This window comes from Staurois parvus, unplaced genomic scaffold, assembly GCF_062004578.1.
Source record: "Staurois parvus isolate SC_StPar_1 unplaced genomic scaffold, SC_StPar_1.0 ptg000544l, whole genome shotgun sequence".
Lineage (NCBI taxonomy): Eukaryota > Metazoa > Chordata > Amphibia > Anura > Ranidae > Staurois > Staurois parvus.
The window spans coordinates 7069817-7091585 of NW_028318340.1; the positions used below are offsets into that span (position 1 = coordinate 7069817).

General features: G+C 41.8%; 1 protein-coding gene across 1 annotated transcript in view; it reads right to left on the reverse strand.

Annotated features, from left to right (window-relative positions):
* Nucleotides 1-220: 220 nt before the first annotated feature.
* The window catches only part of KL (klotho), a 74410-nt gene continuing 52861 nt past the window's right edge, over nucleotides 221-21769 (reverse strand). Inside the window, exons 2-5 of the mRNA XM_089690871.1 lie at nucleotides 16717-17233; nucleotides 14167-14435; nucleotides 11203-12313; nucleotides 221-5398 (exon numbers count right to left, since the gene is read on the reverse strand). Coding sequence (XP_089546997.1) covers nucleotides 5061-5398; nucleotides 11203-12313; nucleotides 14167-14435; nucleotides 16717-17233 — 2235 coding nt within the window. The 3' untranslated portion in view covers nucleotides 221-5060. The remainder of the gene's footprint in view (nucleotides 5399-11202; nucleotides 12314-14166; nucleotides 14436-16716; nucleotides 17234-21769) is intronic.

Genomic DNA, 21769 nt, shown 5'->3' on the forward strand with positions numbered 1-21769 from the left:
GACTCTGTTGTACCAGGAGATGAAATGGGGACTGTGGAAGAAGAGGAGGATCAGAGAAGACAGGATCAAACATCATGTTTACACAATGCAGAGGATTAACCCCTTAAGTTCCACAGTGAGTATTACAAGCATGCTTTACTGAATATACAGACTGATTTTACCATTGTGGGTTTAGTAACACTTTAATGACCTCTCCAGTCAAATAATAACTCTGTATACGCAGCATTCATAAACCTTTATTTTATTTTTAGCATCTGATACATATAAATAAAATTTCACACATTTAAAAATCTCATAAATATACATCTATATGTTATAATATATGTAATATTTTGTGCACATATAATCTAACTGAAACAATCAGGAATAAGCTTCTTGTGTAGAGGTGTTTAAAAATCCATAGAAATTCAATACAAATGATTATAATGGTCCAGCCAGCGTTTGTATTGTTAGCTGCCTCTCCTCTCCTGTAGAAGCAAAAGCTCAGGACAAAACAGCTGCAAGGGATATTGGCCCTGTGAAAACCAGATGGGCTGTCGCCATGATGGAGGCACTGACCATAGGAAGACAGAGCAGCCAGTTCTGTTAATAAAGATGTTTCCTATTGTCTTTACATACTAGTATGTCTCCATTGTGTTGCATATATAAAATACAAATCCAGTATTTCCATTTCCAATATTTGTAAAATGAAGGACAGCGATATTCTGATGAGGTCACAAAACTTGCTACTTATCCACAGACCACCTTTCCTAATGTGTTTCACCCAATACAGCTAGCTTGGTCATATGCAGGGGCGGACTGACAACTCATGGGGCCCCGGGCAATAGGGGATCATGGGGCTCCTGTATCCTTGCCCAAACTCAAAAAAGCCTATGAAAAAGGTACCAGGGGCATCTCATGGGGCCTCCTACTGAGTTTCCAAATGGTCAGTCCACCCCTGGTCATATGTGTTACATTCTGTATATTACAAAACCTGGAAATATTTGTGGTTAGCTCTTCTGCCTTACAGAACACGAGTCCACGGTTTAAATCCCAATCAGCACTACCTGCATGGAGCTTGCATGGGTTTCCACCAGGTACTCTCGTTTCCTCCAAAGACATGCTAGGAGGCTAATTGGCTCCTGTTTAAATTGGTCATAGTATGTGTAAGAAGAGGTTAACATTCCCTGGCTAAGGACTCCTCCTTTACAGGAAGTGACCTGTTGTCCCTGCCTCTCTGGCAGGATCCTTGGTATAAGGTGGGTGGAGCCTAGGAGGGAAAGGTGTTGTTTTGTACCTTGGACAGGAGGCAATTAGCAGAAGGCTAAGTGGAGCCATGTCGGTTCCCCCACATGGCCTTCCCTGACTATGGACCTTGATATACCAGCATTGACCAATAAGGGAACAAGGACTTAGACTGTACCAGAAGATATGAGTATATCGGACTAAAACCTGAAGCTCCTTATTCACCTTGTGAATGTTTGGACGTATTGTTCTTTATTACAGGTAAAGATGTCAGAGCTTGCTTCTGGCTGGAGTGATGTCATTCAAGAGGCTGCCTGACACCTGAATAGAAGTGTATCAGATGGGCCAGTAAACACTGAACAGGTGCAACTCATCATACACTATAGTGGTGCTGGTGGGCAGGGTCCTGGATACAAAGTGTAAACCTGGTCAGGTTGAGAATTGTGGTGGTCAGGGGAAAAGGTGACCTTTGAACGGTGAAGAAAACATGCTAGGTAACCTGGGCCCAGGGCAAGGACAAAGGGTGGGCAGCTGCCCTGGGCGCAGCAGTTTACTGTATGGATGTGGGCCCCAGGGAGCTCATTCTGTTACAATGAATTTTGAAAAAATGGATGACTGCTGCGGGAAGCATCTCCTAAGCTACATAATGAAGGGGGGATGCAGCTTGGCTTCTTTGCCCTGGGTGCTAGATGACCTTGTCCTGGCAATGCCTGGGCCCCCTGTGTGACATGGGTCCCAGGTGTTCGGCTGGATTGTAGGACCCTTGACCTGGAACCACAGAGAATGCAAGGACTTGTAAGTTGAGTACACCCAGTCACTTATGGGTCTGTGCTTTGGAGGACCAGGAGGATGGTACAGTGTAGAATTTTTAACCCACCATCCATACACAAGTTGTTGGACAGTACAAACTGTATAGGCTACACTGTTAGGCTCCTGGACAGCCCTGTATTTAGGTGGGCCCCCAAGTGGAATGTCAAGAACAAGTAATAGCTAGGTACCTGCCAACAACAGTATGCATTTGAGGTATGGTCCTTACATTTTCGGCTCTTTGAGGGCAGGGATTGATGTGAATGTAGAGTATCTAAAGCACTGCATACATTTGTGGGGCTGTATTAAGATACAGGGACAGTCCCACTTAAGTAAGCACTGTACCCAGGCCATCAAATAGTTGCTCTAGTGAAAAGGAAAGCAAAATAAAAAAACTTTTTAGATTACTAAGATGTAGTAGTTTATTGGTGGGTTTTATGTGATATTAAAGTGTTACTAAACCCCGGACCCTGCATTCACTATATCTGGTCTCCCACAGTACACAGAACATGGAAATGCAATTATTTTAGTAAACTTAAACTGCTAAATACTTTTTCTCATCCACAGTTAGAGCAGTCTTGTGACTTCTATCAGTGTCCAGCAGAGCACATGTTAAAGCTTGTAGGAGGAGTTTTCTTTCTGCTCTAGGAGGATGCAGAACCCCTGGCCTCCGTCTGGACAGTGCTTATGGGCCCTGTGCTGATCACATGCACTTTCCCAAGAAAAATAAAAACCTCTCTAGCAATGCACATCAAACTGAGCATGTGCAGAGTGTCTCCACACAAAATGTCTTATCAGGAGATAAGAGGGGGACACTGGAAGAAGGGAAGAAGGGGAGGATCGGAGAAGTCAGGATCAAACAACATTTTTATACAATGCAGAGGATTAACCCCTTAGGTTCCACAGTGAGTATACAAAGCATGCTTTACTGCATATACAGACTGATTTTACTGTTGTGGGTTTAGTAACACTTTAAGTAAATACTATACTGAAAATATTGCATTTAAAATGTAAAATGGTTTTCTAACCTAGTGCATTTTCTGCATGAAAGTGATTCTATAGGCTTAAATTAAAAAAAAAAGGGAAAAAAAACATGTCTATACTTACCTGCTGTGTACAGTGGTTTTGCACAGAGCAGCCCGGATCCTCCTCTTCTCGGCTCCTCCGCTGGTGCTCCTGGCCCCTCCCTCCTGTCGGGTGCCCCCACAGCAAGCAGCTTGCTATAGGAGCACCCGAGCATGTGCACTCCCCATCCGCTCCCCATTCACACATGGAGCCGTGGCTTGGCCCCGCCCCCTTTCATTACTCATTGGCTCACTGCCTGTGATTGACAGCTGTTTCAACCAATGAGAGGGAGTCCTGGGATAGCCGAGACTCCAGTGCACATCGCTGGATCGAGATGAGACTTAGGTGAGCATTAAGGGGGCTGGGGGGGATGCTGCACAGAAAAGGTTTTTTCTCTTCATGCATAGAATGCATGAAGGTAAAAAAGCTTGAGCTTTTACAACCACTTTAAGATAGAAAAAACCTTTTAAATGTCGCTCCCCCAGCCCCCTCTTAAACACCTACCTGAGCCTGATCTCCATCCAGTGTTGTCCCTGTCTGCAGAAGATCTTCTCTCCTCTTTCTCTTCTCACAGAAGACTCAGCAGAAGTGGAAGCCATTGGTTCCTGCTGCTGTCAGTCAAATCCTGTGGTGAGGGAGCGGGGGCAGGGAAAAACCCTACTGTGCGTGTCTATGGACTCATACAGCCAGGCTTGGGATTGAGCTCGCATGTCTGCCCTCACAGCACCACTCAAGTAGAAGTTCTCTATGTTCCCTACAATGTAGTAAATCTTCACTTGTTGAGTTCAGTTCCACTTTAAATGTGTACTGCATAACATACAATAGTCCCTCCAATAGTGTAACTTCAATATGCTTAGCAGGGCTCTTAGTAATTTAAACCATCAATATGTGTCATCTTTAGTTTAGCACATAATCATTAAAACCAGTAATTCTATTGTTTACTAAGACCTGACATGTCACATATACATAATCAGTGCTGCTGCATTACAGCCATTGACTGAGATGAATTTTTTGATTTATTTGCTGTCAGCATATCTTAATCTGATCAACTCTGACATAAAACGGCACAGAAGCACTACACAGACATCTTGTGTTTCTGTATAACTGAAATCTCAGTATAAAAGATTTGTAACTCTTTCTTTCCTATCATTACTTCTCATATTCAGAAGAGTAAATATAACCAGCACAGCAATCACCATGAAAGGCACATTATGATCATCATTTTGGTGATTTGGTGATTTTCATTTGCCCATAGACAAGCTAATGTTACGCAGCTCTGCTAAAACTGCAGATGGGATGAGCAGTTAATGTCTGTAGGTATCTGAAAAAGAGTATATTGTAATTCCAGCTACCAAAATGAAGACTTTCCACCTAAATACAGTAAACGGTTTCAAACATGAGGGAATTGAAGAGTTTCTTTATTATACAGATGTTCATTTGTGTATATTAGTAATGAAATATTTATATTTCACTGTAAGATATGCAAAGCCATCCTGCCTACAGAGCTGGCAACCAGAAACAGTATTTAACTTACATCTACTATACAATAAATAATACTAGATTCCTTATATTGAGTACCTGAGTGTGGGTTTGATATCAATTATTCTAATTGTGACTCTGAGAAAATATCTAAGAAACCTCTATCAGAAAATAGATCTCTACAAAGCAAACTCTGTACCAAGGATTGGTCCCAAGCTGTGCGTACAATTTTTCACAGTTATATACAGTGGAATTTAGCACTGCATTATCTACAGATATTAGCATTTCCTGCTTTAATTTTAGGAAAGCCTCTATATCGCTGTTCCTCCTGTCTGTTTTGGCAACCATAATGTACACAACCACGAGTAGGCACTCCAAAGACAGTTGACTCCATTGGTGACGAAGACGATGAGGATTCCCATGATGCTTCCTTCCACAAAATCCTCATTCATCTTTCATGTTTCCAACCTGAAGCTTTTTTTTACTTATTTATATCGCTTTTTGGCTTTTTTTGAATAATAGGTGATCATGAAGACTGAGATTATGAAGATAAAACATATAAAAGCCACAAAGGCTAACAAATATTTTCTGCTCTGAAAAAAATGACAGTCCGAACATTCAAAAATCTCTTTTAAACAGGGGGCAGGAGTGGCTTCGACACCTGGAAAGCCATTATTGTCTATGATTTTTCTGTATAAGATCTTGGAATCCTTAGGCTCATACTTATTTGCTACGTATTTGAACAAGCCAAACTGAGGATCCATCTTGTCTGTGAAAGCATATGCAAAGTAGCCACGAAGATTCACTCCATCTATTACAGTCGCTGAAACAGAAATAAATAATAAATCCATGTATTACAATTGGTTCATCTGTACTGTGTACATAGTACAATATACACTCACTGGCCACTTTATTTGGTACACCTGTTCAATAGCTTGGTAACAAAAGTTGCTAATCAGCCAATGGCATGGCAGCAACTCAATACATTTAGGCATGTAGACGTGGTGAAGACGACTTGCTGAAGTTCAAACCAAGCGTCAGAATGGGGAAGAAAGGGGATTTAAGTGATTTTGAACCTGGTTAGTGGTGCCAGACGAGCTGGTCTGAGTTTTTCAAAAACTGCTGTTCTACTGGGATTTTCAGGCACAACCATCTCTAGGGTTTACAGAGAATGGTCTGAAAAATATAAAATATCCAGTGAGCGGAACTTGTGTGGACAAAAAAGCCTTGTTGATGTCATAGGAGAATGGAAAGACTGTTTGCTGTGACATTCAGATGGTAGGGTCAGAATCTGGCATAAATAACATGAAAACATGGATTCAGCCTGCCTTGTATCAACAGTTGAGGCAGGTGGTGGTGGTGTAATGTTGTGGGGATATTTTCTTGGCACTAGCAAGGTGTACCTGATAAAGTGGCTGGTGAATGTATATAAAATCCTCAGGACAACAGAGAGGGGGAGAGGTTCCGGCGGAGGCAGCAGCAGAGGAGGAGAAAGAAGCAGAGTGAAAGAACCGTTACTAGAAACATTGAAAACTACTAGGATTAAGAAGCGGAAATTAATATTTGTGATAATAATGTTAATCTACCACATAGGGAAATGCTAGATCTGAAGGTTATTAATCTTTCAGTTTGATCTACAGGACCGACATCTTAAGCTACTCTGTAAGGGCCTGTCCTTCTCACCCACAAATGCAATGAATCACTTTGAGGTTTGTGAGGAGGTTCATCTCTTCCTGAGAAAGGTGTATTTAAGATTGATACACTCACAAAAGCAGGTGAGGGATAATCACTCAGAGAGCACTGAATCTATTTTTAAGGATGAGGAACAGGAAGCTATTGAAAACTTATTTCACTTATGGAAGATGATTCTTTTGAGTTAGATGAAGATCTTGATCCTAGTGATTTATGGATAAGGCAGGCCAATTTAATGATTAAGTCTACCAAAATGCCCCAGATTTGTAAAAATCACTGGTTGGGTGTTTTTCTGGATTTGGTCCAACATGATCTATCCAAAATTGATTGGAGATTGACTGGTATGGACAACCTCTCAAAAGATAAGAGGAAGGCATTAAGAGAACTCAGGGAAGCACCCAACCTAGTGATTAAACCTAGTGACAAGGGAGGGAATATGGTCCTGTTGTCAGAGGACTCATATGAACGTGAAGTTAAGAGGCAACTCCAAGATTCATCTACATACACAAAGTTAGGAGGGAACCCGTTTCCCTCGCTGGTTCTGTCTCTCAATCAAAAATTATCTTTGGCCTGTGAGGAGGGTCTCATCACCAAAAAAGAAGGGTTATTTACGTGTGGATGATTATAATATTCCCATCATATATGTTATTCCTAAAGTACACAAAAGTTTGGAAAATCCACCAGGAAGGCCCATTGTGATTGCTATACGGGGACCCCTTGAACGCATCAGGAAATATCTGGATTCCTTAGTCAAAGAGATGGTGATTGGACTCCCTTCATATGTCCAGGACACTAGAGATGTCTTAGCCAAGATAGCTCAGGTAAGGATTCAGATGGGGAAGATATTAGTGGGTATAGATGTGGAGTCCCTCTATACCTCCATTCCCCACCACTGGGGGCTTGGTGCAGTAGCCCATTTTTTGGTAGCGAGTTATTCAAACATGGGAGCACAGAATTAATTCCTTTTGGAATTGCTGGATTTTGCTCTCAACAATTATTTTCAATTCTTGGAGACTTATTACCGCCAGATCCGAGGGACCTCGATGGGCACCAGCATATGCCTGCTTTCATCTTGGATGGTGGGAGGAGGAGGTTGTATATCGCTCCTCGATATACCTCGGCCATGCTTCTTTATGGCTGAGGTACATTGATGATCTTCTTATGCTCTGGGAAGGCACTTCATGGCTGACCTCAATGTTAATAACCAGAACGTCAGATTAATATATACTTTTGATCACAGAGAGATGTAATTTCTTGACCTTTTGATTTCCATTGAGGGTAAGAGTTTGAAAACTAAAACATACCGTAAATCTACGGCTGCCAATACTCTGCTGTTGGCTTCCAGCCACCATCCACAATCCTTAATATGAGGAATCCCCATTGGATACTTCCTGCGTATCCACAGGAACTGTACCAGCGGAGATGATTATAGACAGGAGGCAGAGGATCTCTATGGGAGATTCCGTGAGAGGGGATACTCCCAAGGAACTATTAGGTGGTCCCGTAAGAGGGCCTCGACATGGCAACGAGAGGAACTTTTCAATACAAACACTGAGGATAAGCCCCCTCAGTATAATCCACCCGTTCGTATTATTACCCGGTATGGCACTCAGTGGGAAGAGGTACGGGCCGTTTTGGCCAAGCACTGGCATATACTGACACAGTCTCCAGAGTTATCTGGGATTGTTGGCCCTAGACCCCTAATGGTTGCTAGAAGATCTATGAATTTAAGGGATAATCTGGTGCAGTCAGAATATAGATGAACACCTGTTAAAAATTGGTTAACAGACCTACCCACACTTAGGGGCATGTACCCCTGTGGGCGGTGTCACATCTGTAGGTTCGTTGACCATACAGACAGAATCACTGATGCAGATGGACAAAAGGTTTATTACATTAAGCAATTTGTGAATTGTGCAACAACAGGAGCACTATACATGCTTGAATGCCCTTGCAGCAAAATGTATATTGGCAAGACTAAGTGTCAGTTGCAAGTGCGCATAGGTGAACATCTTGGTAGCATTATTAACAAGCATGATAAGACTCCTGTTGCTGAACATTTTGCTAAATTCCATAATTCATCCCCTATAGGGCTAAGGGTCAAGGCAATCTATGCCCTGAACCTCTCCAACCACAGGGGAGATTTTGATACAATCCTCCTGCGGAAGGAGAAGGAGTGGATATTCAAATTGGGGTCTTTGGCACCCAAGGGACTTAATATGGAATTGAGCTTACAGGTTTTCTTAGAATCTTAATTCTATACTCTCTTTACTAGTAAGGGGGATGGCTACCTTCATGGATTATTGTTGAATCATTAGGGTAATATTTTTACAGTTTCTGCCGGTTAATCCTCATGGTACTGTGGTTCACTGGCACATTATCAAAATTAGAAGAGTATGCTTGGATTTGTGTTGTATAACTATATACATAATTAATGCTGACTCACTTTCTAATTTTATGCAATTGACGTTGTAATAGCATACGATATCTTAAGTGACAATTTAAGGCTGCGGTTCCCTGTGGGTTAATCCGGAAATGACGTATTGGTCTCCAAATAAGCCCTTGATGTGAAGAAGCTCACGTGACTCAGTGGGTGAAATGCATTTGCATCACAGCATCATGATGCACGCGTCCTGGACACTCAGACACCCCCACACGGCTTTACCAACTTGCCGCGCCATACTGGACTTGCTGTCGCAGTCTTATACACAGTCATCTCTGCATGGAGTGTGAGGCCAACGGCATTATACAGCAGACCAGGATCCATCAGAACCAATGACCACACTTGGAGTGGTGAGCCCCTACAATTGGACCAGGTTGTGTTTATATTGGGATTTATCTCTTGGATGATGATTGCTCGGCTGACACCTAGTGACTCTCTTTACTTGTAAGCAGCAAGAGGCTGTGCCACTATCATCCTCACCCACAGGTCACTGTTATCTTTGGCTGCTGTCTACCAGTGTTGAAATTACTGTCAAGTTTACAGTGACATTGTCATCTGCCGCTGTCAGTGATATCACCATTATTTTCTACATGCTTTGACTGCTTTGACTGCTAGTGGAGACAATTCACACAGGATTATATGTGTCAGCATCGAGCTTATACATCTTAAGATTGGTGGACTGTTACGACTTTTTAGATCGCACGCGCTGATATACGATCTTCCTGTGTGCATCCAGCAGCTCCTGTATTTTTGTATTTCTATATCCAATTGCAGTGTTGCTGCACATGATATTGCAATTAGCCATAATCCATGAGGTTTTGTGTCCTTCTAGCCCTCATTCCATGGCATGCATATTCCAGTGTGAATGGTAGGTATGTCTGAGTGCCCGTGAAGGTGTTTTTAAGATATGGCAACGTTTTCATTGTGTTTTCATTGTGTTTTATTCTTGTGTAGGGTGGAGGGATATTTGCTATAATGATATTTTGATTGTGTTCAATAAAGATTTTCCAAGCCACAGATTGTTCTCTTTGGGACTTCTTTTTTTGTGGGTCTTTCACCCACAAATTGGTGTTTGGGCTGGTTTGTGACATGTATACTTTAAGTAACATGCAGTGCGTAAGAAAACAGAAGTGTTGAAAAAAGGCATTTTAGCATATTTTTTTTCTAATTATCTCTATTCTAGTTCTCCATTCTAATAAATCCAATGTAATTCCATTGTAAGAGGTAGAGTCAATGTATGATAAACCCCTGTATAATAACAGTCCCTTATCAGCTAATTAAAGTGACTCTGTACATTAGAGCGGGCACAGTAAAAAACCTATACTTCAATTTCCTACACTCTCCTGCTCCTCAATCCCCTATGAGAGAACTACCCTGTTTTATCTTAATCAGAAAGTAAAATCATACAGAGGGCTCTGCATCCCCCCCGCATCCCCCTTCCTCTCCAGCCTCACGTGACAGCAGTCTGGCACCAAGCATTATATTCTGTGAGATGGGGTCATCACATGTTTCCCCATACATAGAAGTATCAGGTTTTTCTTTAGACAATGGATCAGGAGGGTGGTGGAAGAGCACAGGTGTGGAAAGTACAACATGCTTGTCCTATTGACCATATTGTAAAACTGTTACTATCTGTGCCTTCTGTGTCAGTCACACTCACGAGGCTCCAGCTCCATTCCGCCTATAGGCAGTCGGCTCCTGGGTTTTATCAGCCAGCGGTGTGGTGGGAAATGCTCATGAAGTCATCACTCTCACAGCTTGCCTCACAACTTGCGCACAACTTCTGCCAGCGGCCAGACCCACCCCCTTGCCCCAATGGCGCTGGCCAAACAAGCTCGGATGGTCTCAGAGACTCTCTGAACTCGTCGGATGGCTCCGGATTTGCATGTGCAGTTCCGAGCCGAGCCCTCAGTCATTTTTCACTGGCACTTTTCTCCTGTTACAAGCATTTAGTATGGGCAAGAGAAAAGTGCCGATTTTTTACTGGCTGTCTGTAAATACATGGACTGCACCTGAGGAAATAACTGATAGGTAGCCATGAGAAAATAATTTATGTTTTAGTAAGAACATGTTGATAGAAAGAGGTGGTCTTGAGGAGTTTGGATCATGCCGTTTCTTATGAAAAATGGCTTCTACTGCTTCTAACAAATTCTGATACTTAGAGATATCCAAACAAAATCTCTCTTATATTAGTCACTAAGGAGCTGTCACTGTAACCTTCTTCTCAAAATACTAGTTGCATGGCTTTTGTGCTGACCCTTTAGTTTCAAATCGTGAGTCTCTGACTAGAAAAAGTATCAAGAAAGGTAAAGAAAAGTTACAAATTATTATCTGCATTGTTGCTCTGGGTCACTTACTCAACATATTAAGGCAAGAACGTAGTTGCTATTTACGGCAACTGTGTGAATGTAAATTTTATTTGGAAACTATTTGCATTCACTTTTACTTTCTAAACAGCAAAACAACACAGAACATTCAGATTTTGGTTTTACCTTTTAGGGCCTCATTAATATAGTGCTGCATGTAGTAGACTCGTAGTTTATCTTCTAAATGACCATCGTCAATCCCATTTGCTAGGATATATATTGGAACATCTCCATATTTAGATTTTACCCAGTTTAAGATTTTCCGCAATCCCCATGGAACCACAGCATTATTGTGTGCTGACTGCAGAAAGGTTCTATCCATAATAAATTGCACTTCCAGACCATGGTCATATCTCGCTAGGTCCTCCACCTCCCAATGCACAAGCTCTGTTGTATAATGAGTCAAAGCAAAGAAGTCAAATGTCCCTCGGATCATATGTTTCTCTTCTTTTGTAAAAGTGGGCAAGTGAAAATCGAAGACATTATGGTTGTTTCTTCGGCTGTACCATTCACGCATGACTTTGGGATAATCTCCACTGAGAAATATTGGCTCTGCTAGTCGACCAATCTCAAACTCTAAAAACCTCTCGCTGGTGTTATTGTCATTCTTAGAAAATGGAGAAGCTGGTCCCACCCAATCTGCATGAAGAGCAATTGAGATTATCCCTTTCTGTGATTTTCTGAATTCTCGATCGTATAAATGCCACACCAATGCATGGGCCTTCAGGAGGTTGTGCCCAGCCCTTGAGGTGAGATTTCTCACTGGGGGCTCGTGCATGGTTATCCACATGTTTACAAATTTTCCAAGTTCTTTAAAACAGAGTCTGGCATACTCCAGGAATGCCTGGACAGTGGTTAAATTCTCCCAACCTCCCATTTTATATAGCACAAAAGGAATTCCTTGGTGTTCAGCCATAGACTGCCATAAAGAAACTACTGGAGTAATATTGACCCGGACAAGTTCACTGAGGAAACAACGGTAGTAGTGTAGAATGGTGTGGTTAATTTGAGAAACATTCTCTTTAGAAACTAATGAGGTCCATTCCAGGGCAAAATAGAAGTGGGAGATGTGCGTTGAGCGTAGCATGGATATCTGAAGCCTAATAGATGCATAGTCAGCACAATGGATTTTTCTTTTAGGAAGTTTGAGGCCTTCCACTTTTGTGAGACCCTTTGTCCTATACATGTCCCATATGTAGACACTTGGGTCATTAAACTGGGATGGCATTGTGTCAATCTGGGAATGGAGAGAAATAAAAATATTGTTAAAATTTAGTAAACCTTCCTTAAAAATCCTGCCTACAGTTGCTTTAGAGCACATGTGTCAAACACAAGGTCTATGGGCCGAATACGGCCTGCAAGGCCATTTGATGTGTCCCTTGCACCTCTCCTGCAGCTCTCCTGCACCCACCTCATCCCTTCCCCCACCTTGTCTCAGCTGTCATCAGCAGAATTCCTCTGCCAGATCCTGCATTTCTCCATGCAGCCACGTAGAGGCTCATCTCTGTTTCCCCCTCATCTCAGCAGTCACAGTAGAGAGGATGACAGAACTCCACCTACAGGTCCTGCACTTCTCTGTGCACCCCTCAGCAGTCAGGACCTCAGCACCTCTTTGTCTCCCTTAGTATTCAGTAGACTCTGGTAGCTGAGGTCCTCCTCCAGACCTTGCACTTTTTGCTTCCAAGCTCCAGCCCCAGCTTCTTCCTGGAAGTAGCACAAGGTAAGTGGGGTGCATTGTGATATAAGGGAGGGTGGGGAACTCTTGACTTCTGATGTAGGGGGATTGGGGTGCACCTAGGTTTGAGAAAGGAGCAGGAAGCTTTGAAATGCGTAGCCATGCCACCTACCACCCGGACCATCTCCAACTGATGTCACTTACACTCCTGCCAAATATCTGCATTCCAGGGTGGTTCTGGATGCTTCCTGGTTCACAGACACTGCTTCCACACAGTGCTGGTGGCTGCAGACACCTTTTGTGGTTGGAAACAGAAAACTGGGGACCAGTGTGGACTCTCTTAGAGCCTGTTGTTATTTTTTAATGAACTTATCTTTTTTATGCTGCACTTAGTTGGCACCCACTCTCTACTCCCATAGCAGAAAATAACTGCCCTGGGCCTGACAAAGCTTTCCTGGAACACAATGGACTAAGTATAGAGATTGCACAGCAGTAGCTGCCTGTCTTGTGGTTGTTTTTCTGTGAATTAAACTTTGGGCTGAACGGTGCAGTAAGGGATCAGTTACTGCTAATGAGTCTGTGATTTGTTCATGTAAAATTCAGCTTAAGCTATTGAATCCCTTAAACATCAGGCTTTACAACAAAGAGAGAGCCTGGAAAATGTGCAAAAGGAACCTAACGCTCCACCTGCTGTCTCAAAAGAAAACTATTTATAGGAAATATTTAATATTAACCATATTAAAAAAATAGAAAGTTTATTTTTTAGTCTTAACTATATTGAATAAAGAAATTAGGTCTAAAATATGTGTATATATGTATATATATATATACGTGTATGTATATATATATATATATATATATATATATATATATATATATATATATATATAGGACTCCTACACAAAGTAGAACTAAAGGCAACACTTTTTTTCATTTTGGATAAAGAACGGGAGGGTTATAACTCCTGTCAGACTTTTTGTTATCCATATGCCATTGGGGAGATTTCTCTTCACTTCCTGTCCCATAGCCAAAGCTAGAATGAGAGGAAATCCTTCTAAACTGAAGGAATCTCTAGTTGTCCCCAGGGTCACCAGAACTAGTGTCCCCACTGGAAGATTTCCCCTCAATCACTGTTCTGGCGACAGCTCAAAATTTGGGATTCTCTTACACTTTCGATGATAACTGTAAATAGGACAAATAGAGAGAGGGTGAATCTCCCTAACGGGGGAACAGACAGCATGAAAACCTTGATAGGGGTTCTAATCCACCTCCACTCTATCCAAAACAAAACAAAAAAGTATTGCCTTTAGTTATACTTTAAACTAGGCAAAATAAAAGACAAATATAAGTAAACAAATCTGTGCAATTCTAATATGTGTGACTATTTTGGTTTGCTGTAAAAAGAAATTACTTACGTGTATTCTGCATGCAGTGATTCCCCATGCAAAATCGCAGGGAAAGGTTCCTTGGATTAGCTGATATTCTGGTTGTGGGGGAAATCCATTTTTCCTAATCAGTTGCTGATAAAACAAGGCAGAGGATTTTGGTTGCAGCTTTTTATTATGACTTCTAAAGTCCACATAGAACAATCCACGTCGAATCGTGTACCCTCTGTGCCACTCAAATCCATCCATAAGAGCCCAGGCTGTGTAGCCAATGACATTTACTCCATCTGTCTTAATGGCTGAAAAAAATAGAGAAATAATTTACCTTCTTGCTTTCAACAACACACAGAGATTTCTCTTACTATAATAATAAATGCTAACCATTAACTTTTTAAGGCCTAGTTCACACTGGCATTGAAAGCAGGCATTTGAGGGGGGCGTTTTTAACGCAAATGATACTATGGGCAGCACACAGTTATCAAAGCAACATTGAAGCCTCATGTCGTGTCAGGAGGAGTTTGAAGCCTTTCAATGCCTCCCATTCAAAGCTATGGCGACGCTCCTTATGCGCTGGCAAGCATTTGCATTGCGGAGCTTTAATAACATTACAGGTAATTTAGTTTGTGGTGTGGTTTTGGGGAGCATTTTTATTGCTTGTAAAAAGCCAGTCTAACCTCCATCCTAAAGCTCATTAATGCCTGTCTAATGCCTGTACTAAAGCTATAGGAGCATTTGGTAAGAGTTAGAAATTTAGTCAAGTGTGAACACGTGCTAAGAAGCACATTCAGTCTGAAAAAAAATGAATAATGAAACTATAACACCTAAACAGCAGTCTGTTTTTGTAACAACATCTAACAAAATAAACGTGTGAAAAGTAGCCCCAAGATCAGCTTTTTTATTTTTAACAAATGTTTAAATATTCAAAAGAAAATGAAAAAGCTTGTGTGTTCTCCTTAACAAGCTTCCAGTAATGTGAGGTGGTTTTTAAAAAAACAGAGAGAAGAAGGAAAGCAGCGGAAGAAAAAAGAAGACAGGCAAGGCACGAACGTGAAAATATAGATAATAATTCACAGCTGGGTACTCACTGCTCATGCACGAGTAGCGCTGCGCCTTGGGGGGGGGGGGGGGGGACAACATCTGCTCCCGATCACCTAGGCAGAAGTGGGAGCGGGTACCTGTCGAAATCGGGTTCCCACTCCCAAAGGTGCCAACTCCTTAAGGGGAGCGAGGGTCCAGTACATGAAGCGGAACTTTCCCTTTTGGGTGGAGCTCCGCTTTAACTGCTCTGGGGACAAAAATGGTCCCTCATTTGCCTTAGTTTACTTTTTTTTCACAGAAAGATCAAACAGTGAGAAAAAAGTAGAATTAAAAAAAGTAAAATGACAATACACAATTACTATCAAATACACAAAACAAAAGGGCTGAAATACAAAGACAAAGTACTCCCCTAAATACACCAAAAAAACCAGACACCTTCTAAATAAAAAAATGTGTGCTGCCACAACATGTGGTAAGGCATCTACCCTATGTGATGTGCATTGTTGCCATTCATTGTGCACGGAACCCTAACACACTGTATAGTAGAGCCTAAAGCCAGCCATAGATGGTTCGAATCTCAGCTGGTTCAGCAGGGACCAGCCAAGATTCAAACCATCTATGGGCAGGCTTATTGTACCCAATTCCATTGTTGTACAACTTGGGTACAGCCAGTCTGTTGGATTTTTTCTGTGATTAGCAGCTATAGCCACTGGCAGTAATCACTCTGCTCTTCTGAACAGGAGAACAAAATAGTTCAGATGGAGGTATTCTCGCATGACAAAGCAGATGGGGGAATCCCTGCAAAAAGGAAAGAAAATCGCACATCCATGCCCAGCTTTACACAAAACACACCACATACCACACCAGAATGCATATACCATGTGGTATGGGTTTTTTAAAAAAAGATCATGTGGTCATTTTCGTCCATTGTGGTACAATGGCAGACCATTCATAATAATTGGGTTGCCTTAATGCAACACACATTAATGCATGTTATACTCATCAGTAATAACCTGCATTAACACACTGGAATACTTAAACATGAAAGAGCCTTTTTCTGCCATAATCACTCTTCTTATCCCTAAGGTGGGGAGACTAGCCCACATTTAAGTCTAGGCTACCATATAAACTACGGCTGGTTCTGGACCATAGAAAGCCTTTGTGCATGTTGTTGCACTCTTCTAATACGGAGCTGGAGTTTATCTTTCACAATAAAGCATCAAGCTAACATATGCAGCACTCAGCTAACAGCAGACAGCATAAAGTTTGGCTGCAAATCTTTCTTTTTATGTTCTTTCAGTGCAGTGCATCTCAGAGCCCACATTGAAGACTGTCTACAAAAGGTACACTCTGTGGCTGAATCCCACAGTACAGCATCGTATCTTGGTCAATTGTCAATGTTAGCTTTTTTATATTTATTTCTCACTTTAAAAAACTAAGCAATAGGCATCCAATAAGGTATAAATAAGTTAAAATATAGGAAATACTGTAATAAAATTATCTGTTTTGAAAAGTAGTTTTTATGGCTTTATTTAACCTTACCCTTTAATGTTTCCATGACAAACTTCTTGAGATAATACATAAACTTTGCATCCTCTTGCCTTGTGATTTCAGCAAGGAGCCAGCCATTCTCCACAATAAATATTGGCGGTTTGTTATATTCCATATTTATCCAATATAAGAGCTTCCGAAGGTCAAGAGATTCTGTCTGTCGGAACATCATGTCCACATCCAACAACTGGAAGCTTAAGATTGGTCCAAAGGACAAAGCGAAGAAATCGGCCGTCCCTTTATTGAACTTCTTCTCCTTCTCTGTGAAATCAGGCAGTAAAGAAGAAAGGTTGCTCTTCATTGATAGAGGATAATCACCATCGAGAAATATTGGTTTTGCAAACCATCCCAGTACAAAATCTAGGGATTTCCGACATTCCCGGACATTATCTTCTGTTATGTTATCGTTGTCTGGGTCTATCCAATGAGAAGCCAGTGCTATTGACACCAAACCTTTTTGCGTGGTACGGAATTCTTTGTTGTAGAGATGCCACACACGGGCATGAGCCTGTTATAAAAAGAGATATGTTTTATAATCAGATTCTGCATTTGTTATCTTATGTGACACGTTCCTTATTTATCACAGTCTATTGGCGGTAAAGGAAAAAGGCAATAAAAAAGCAATGTGTTAAGCATAACCAGACTTGATAACCCCCGATGCATATGAGGAATCCAAGGGGCTCCAGACAGATTCCTCCCGGCTATACACTTTTCCAAAGGGACCCATACTTTTTCTGCGGCATGATGTGTTCAATTTAAAATATGAACCAGGGCCATGGCTTTATAGTAGAGGGATATATCTGGAACTCCCAGGCCCCCATCCTCCTTGCACCTGTGGAGGAGTGAGAACGCCAGTTCAGCTCTCTTCCCTTGCCAAATCGTAAACAATCGACGTAAACGGCTAAAAAATATTGGTGGGAGATGGATCGGGATTGTCGAGAGTAAGTACCAAATTTTTGGCAGAATCGTCATCTTAAGAGTATTAAGAGTATTAATGCGGCCTAACCACCCCTTTTAGCAGTACCCCGTAATTTTCAGAATACAACAATTTAGGGTCCGGAGAGATCTAGGTACCTAGGTAAATCAATCTGTGGGGCCGCCATACACATTGGAAATTGGCCTTCAGTAAATGTGCAATGTCCGATGAGATCATGACCAGTAGAATCTCAGACTTCCCATAGTTAATACTAAAATTCGAGAGGGAGCCATACCTGTGACTGCAGCACCAGCAGAGTTGAGAGTGGACGGGTGATGTAGAACAAAATATCATCGGCATGAGCCGAAAGTTTAAGAACCCCAGATCCAATAGACACCCCTTTAATATCATCATTGCCCCAAATTTTCCGCAGGTTCCAACACCAAAGCAAAGAAGAGAGGGGATACAGGGCAACCCTGTCTGGTACCGTTACAAATACACAGTGGTTTGGAGAATGTCCCATTGACCTTAATTCTAGCCGCAGGTTCAGCATACAGGGCCATAATCCATCCCATCATCTTCTCCCCCAGCCCCAGTGCCAGCAAGGTCTTCTCCATGAAGTACCAATCCACCCTATCAAACGCCTTCTCAGCGTCAGTCGACTAGGCTAAGAAGGGGGAACAATTCGGACCAAAGCGAGTCCAGTGAAGGACATTCAGGGCTCGGAACGTATTATCTCGGGCCTCATGGCCTAGAATAAACCCTGTTTGATCAGCATGGATAACAAATCAGCAATCACCTCCGCCGCAAGGCGAGGGAACTGTACCTCACTAAGATAATGGCGAATGAAAGCCCTATGAGAAGCAGTCTAGGACCGGTCCGGAGTCCATTTAATGTCATACAGAGAGCTATAGAATGCCCGAAAAGCATCAGCAATTTGAGTAGAGTCAATCACTGGTTTGTCATTAACCAACAGTTTATTAACATGAGATAAGGCCTGCCGTTTCTTAAGGAAGCGGGCTAAGTGACGGCCACACTTATTCCCGTGTTCATAAAATTTATGTGCATAATACCTCATCTTATTTTTAACCTGCCTCTCACGGCAGTCCAACAGCTTAGCCCTAAGGTCCGTCAGGTCAGACAAATCAGAAGGCCGTAATCTGTTTTGTGTAGTTGTTCAAGTGAACCAATGCTTTGAACCAAGGCCTCGATTTCTAAACTTTTGGCTTTTTTTAGTCTGGAACCATGAGCAATCAATTTGCCTCTAATCACTGCTTTGTGACCTTCCCACCATGCCCCCACTGACATTTCCTCAGTAGAGTTGAGTTGAAAATAATTAGTAATGGAGGATTCAATGGTGGAATTGACAGTGACGTTATCTAACAGGGTTTCATTTAAACGCCAAGTCCAAGCGGGTCTATGGGGGGAGGGTAAGGTCAGAGTCAGCGAAACGGGAGCATGGTCAGATATGGTCACAGAACCTATATCCGCACTACAAATGTGGCCTAAATGGTATTGATCAAGATAAATAAGGTCAATCCAGGAATAAGAGCTGTAACTGTAGTCTTTGTCAGAAGGATGGGTCACCCTCCAGCCATCCACTAGATGAAGGTACTGCAAACACTTCTGAAAATGTTTAAGAGCCTTAAATGAAAAGGTTGACTTCCCAGATGAGGTATCCAAATGAGTATCCGGGGGGGAGATTAAACTCCCCACCCAACAAGAGAAGACCCTCCTTAAAAGTAAGAAGCTTCTTCAGCGTTTTGGAAAGAAAATCGACAATCCGAGTATTAGTAGCGTACAAATTAGCAAAAGTGTAGACCTCGCCATTTGTTACTATGGTCACAGTATGTTAAAAAAAATCTTTAAAAAAAAATTTAAATTGAAAACATTTTTTTTAAATGTTTTAGTATGTAACAAAATATAGTAAAAAAGAAAACAATTGTTAAAAAATTAACTAAAAAATTGTTTGAATTTTTTTTTGCATGCTGTCACCAATCAGTGTCCCTGATCACTGCCACACCAATTATATGATGATGCTGTACTACACTGGGGACAGTGTGTAAAACAAAAGAAAACTGGGGGAAAAAAACTATTTTTTTTTAAATTTCTTCAGTTTCCAAAAAATTGTTACAAAAAATTGCAACTCTGAAAAACTTACAGTGCCTCTAACTAAATACCTTGGACTGTCTACTTTCCAAAAATGGGTAATTTGGGGGATATCTGTACTGTCTGACATTTTCAGGCCTCAAGAAATAAGATAGGCCATCAGTACATCAGGATTGATAAATTTTCAGATATACACTGTATTGCCAAAAGTATTGGGACATCACTCCAAATCATTGGATTCAGGTGTTCCAATCACCTCCATGACCACAGGTGTAAAAAATCAAGCACCTAGGCATGCAGACTGCTTCTACAAACATTTGTAAAACAATGGGTCGCTCTCAGGAGCTTAGTGAAATCAAGCGTGGTACCGTGATAGGTTGCCACCTGTGCAATAAGTCCATCCATGAAATTTCCTTGCTACTAAATATTCCACTGTCAACTGTAATGGTATTATAACAAAGTGGAAGCGACTGGGAACAACAGCAACTCAGCCACAAAGTGGCTGACAGAGCGGGGTCAGCGCATGCTGAAGCTCACAGTGCACAGAAGTCTCCAACTGTCTGCAGAGTCAATAGCTAAAGACCTCCAAACTTCATGTGGCCTTCAGATTAGCACAGAAGTGCGTAGAGAACTTCATGGAATGGGTTTCCATGGCTGAGCAGCTGCATCCAAGCCTTACATCACCATGTGCAATGCAAAGTGTCGGATGCAGTGGTGTAAAGCATTTTCACCAGTGGACTCTAGAGCAGTGGAGACATGTTCTCTGAAGTGACTCTGTCTGGCAATCTCATGAATGTGTCTGGGTTTGGCAGTTGCCAGGAGAGCTGTACTTGCCTGACTGCATTGTGCCAAGTGTAAAGAGGGGGGATTATGGTGCGGGGTTGTTTTTTGGGGGTTGGGCTTGTCCCCTAAGTTCCAGTGAAGGGAACTCTTAAGGCGTCAGCATACCAAGACATTTTGGGCAATTTCATGCTCACAACTTTGTGGGAACAGTTTGGGGATGGCCCCTTCCTGTTCCAACATGTCTGCACACCAGTGGACAAAGCAAGGTCCACAAAGACTTGGATGAGCGAGTTTGGGTTGGAGGAACTTGGCTGGCCTGCACAGAGTCCTGACCTCAACCCGATAGAACACCTTTGGTATGAATTTGAGTGAAGACCGCGAGCCAGGCCTTCTCGTTCGACATCAGTGCCTGACCTCACAAATGCGCTTCTGGAAGAATGGTCAAACATTCCCATAGACACACTCCTAAACCTTGTGGACAGCCTTCCCAGAAGAGTTGAAGCTGTTATAGCTGCAAAGGGTGGGCCAACTCAATACAAGAAAAATGCATTTTTTCAAAATGTTCTGGCTATTTCATTTATTTAGCAAAAAATAAAAATAAATCTCTATGTGTGTGAAAAAAATTATAAAAATGTCATATGGGTACAGTGTTGCATGACCGCACAATTGTCATTCAAAGTGCGTCAGTGCTGAAAGATGAAAACTGGCCTGGGCAGGAAGGGGGTAAAAGTGCCTGGCATTGGAGTGATTAATGTCACTTGGCGATAACCTCAGCTTTTGTATCCTATGACCAATTTCAATTGCCCAGGTTTGTAGCAGATAATCTTTAAAATTTAAATTGGTTTTGGTTTCAGATGCGACAACAATTTTGATCCTGAAATGGTAGGAGGTGGGGGATCTGATGTAATGTCAAATGGTGCGGTACTCACTGAGAACACTAAAGCGTGTTCACATAATACTCAATTTGTGTTGCGCAACCGAATGCCTAAATCTTGATGTATGTCTCACAAAAGGAAATTTTAGCAGAGCTCAGTATAACATTAACCAAACATTAACCAAATGCAGTCCAGGTTGCTGTTCAAAGTGCATCTCGTACAACATGTCTTAGACACAAAGCCAAATGTGTTTTATTTGTTACAAACCACATGGCATTATGTCTTCAAACTTTTGTAATTGTTTAACGTTGTCAAAGAAAAAGCTGAGGCTGAAATCTCCAGACATGGGAGCTGAGGTTAT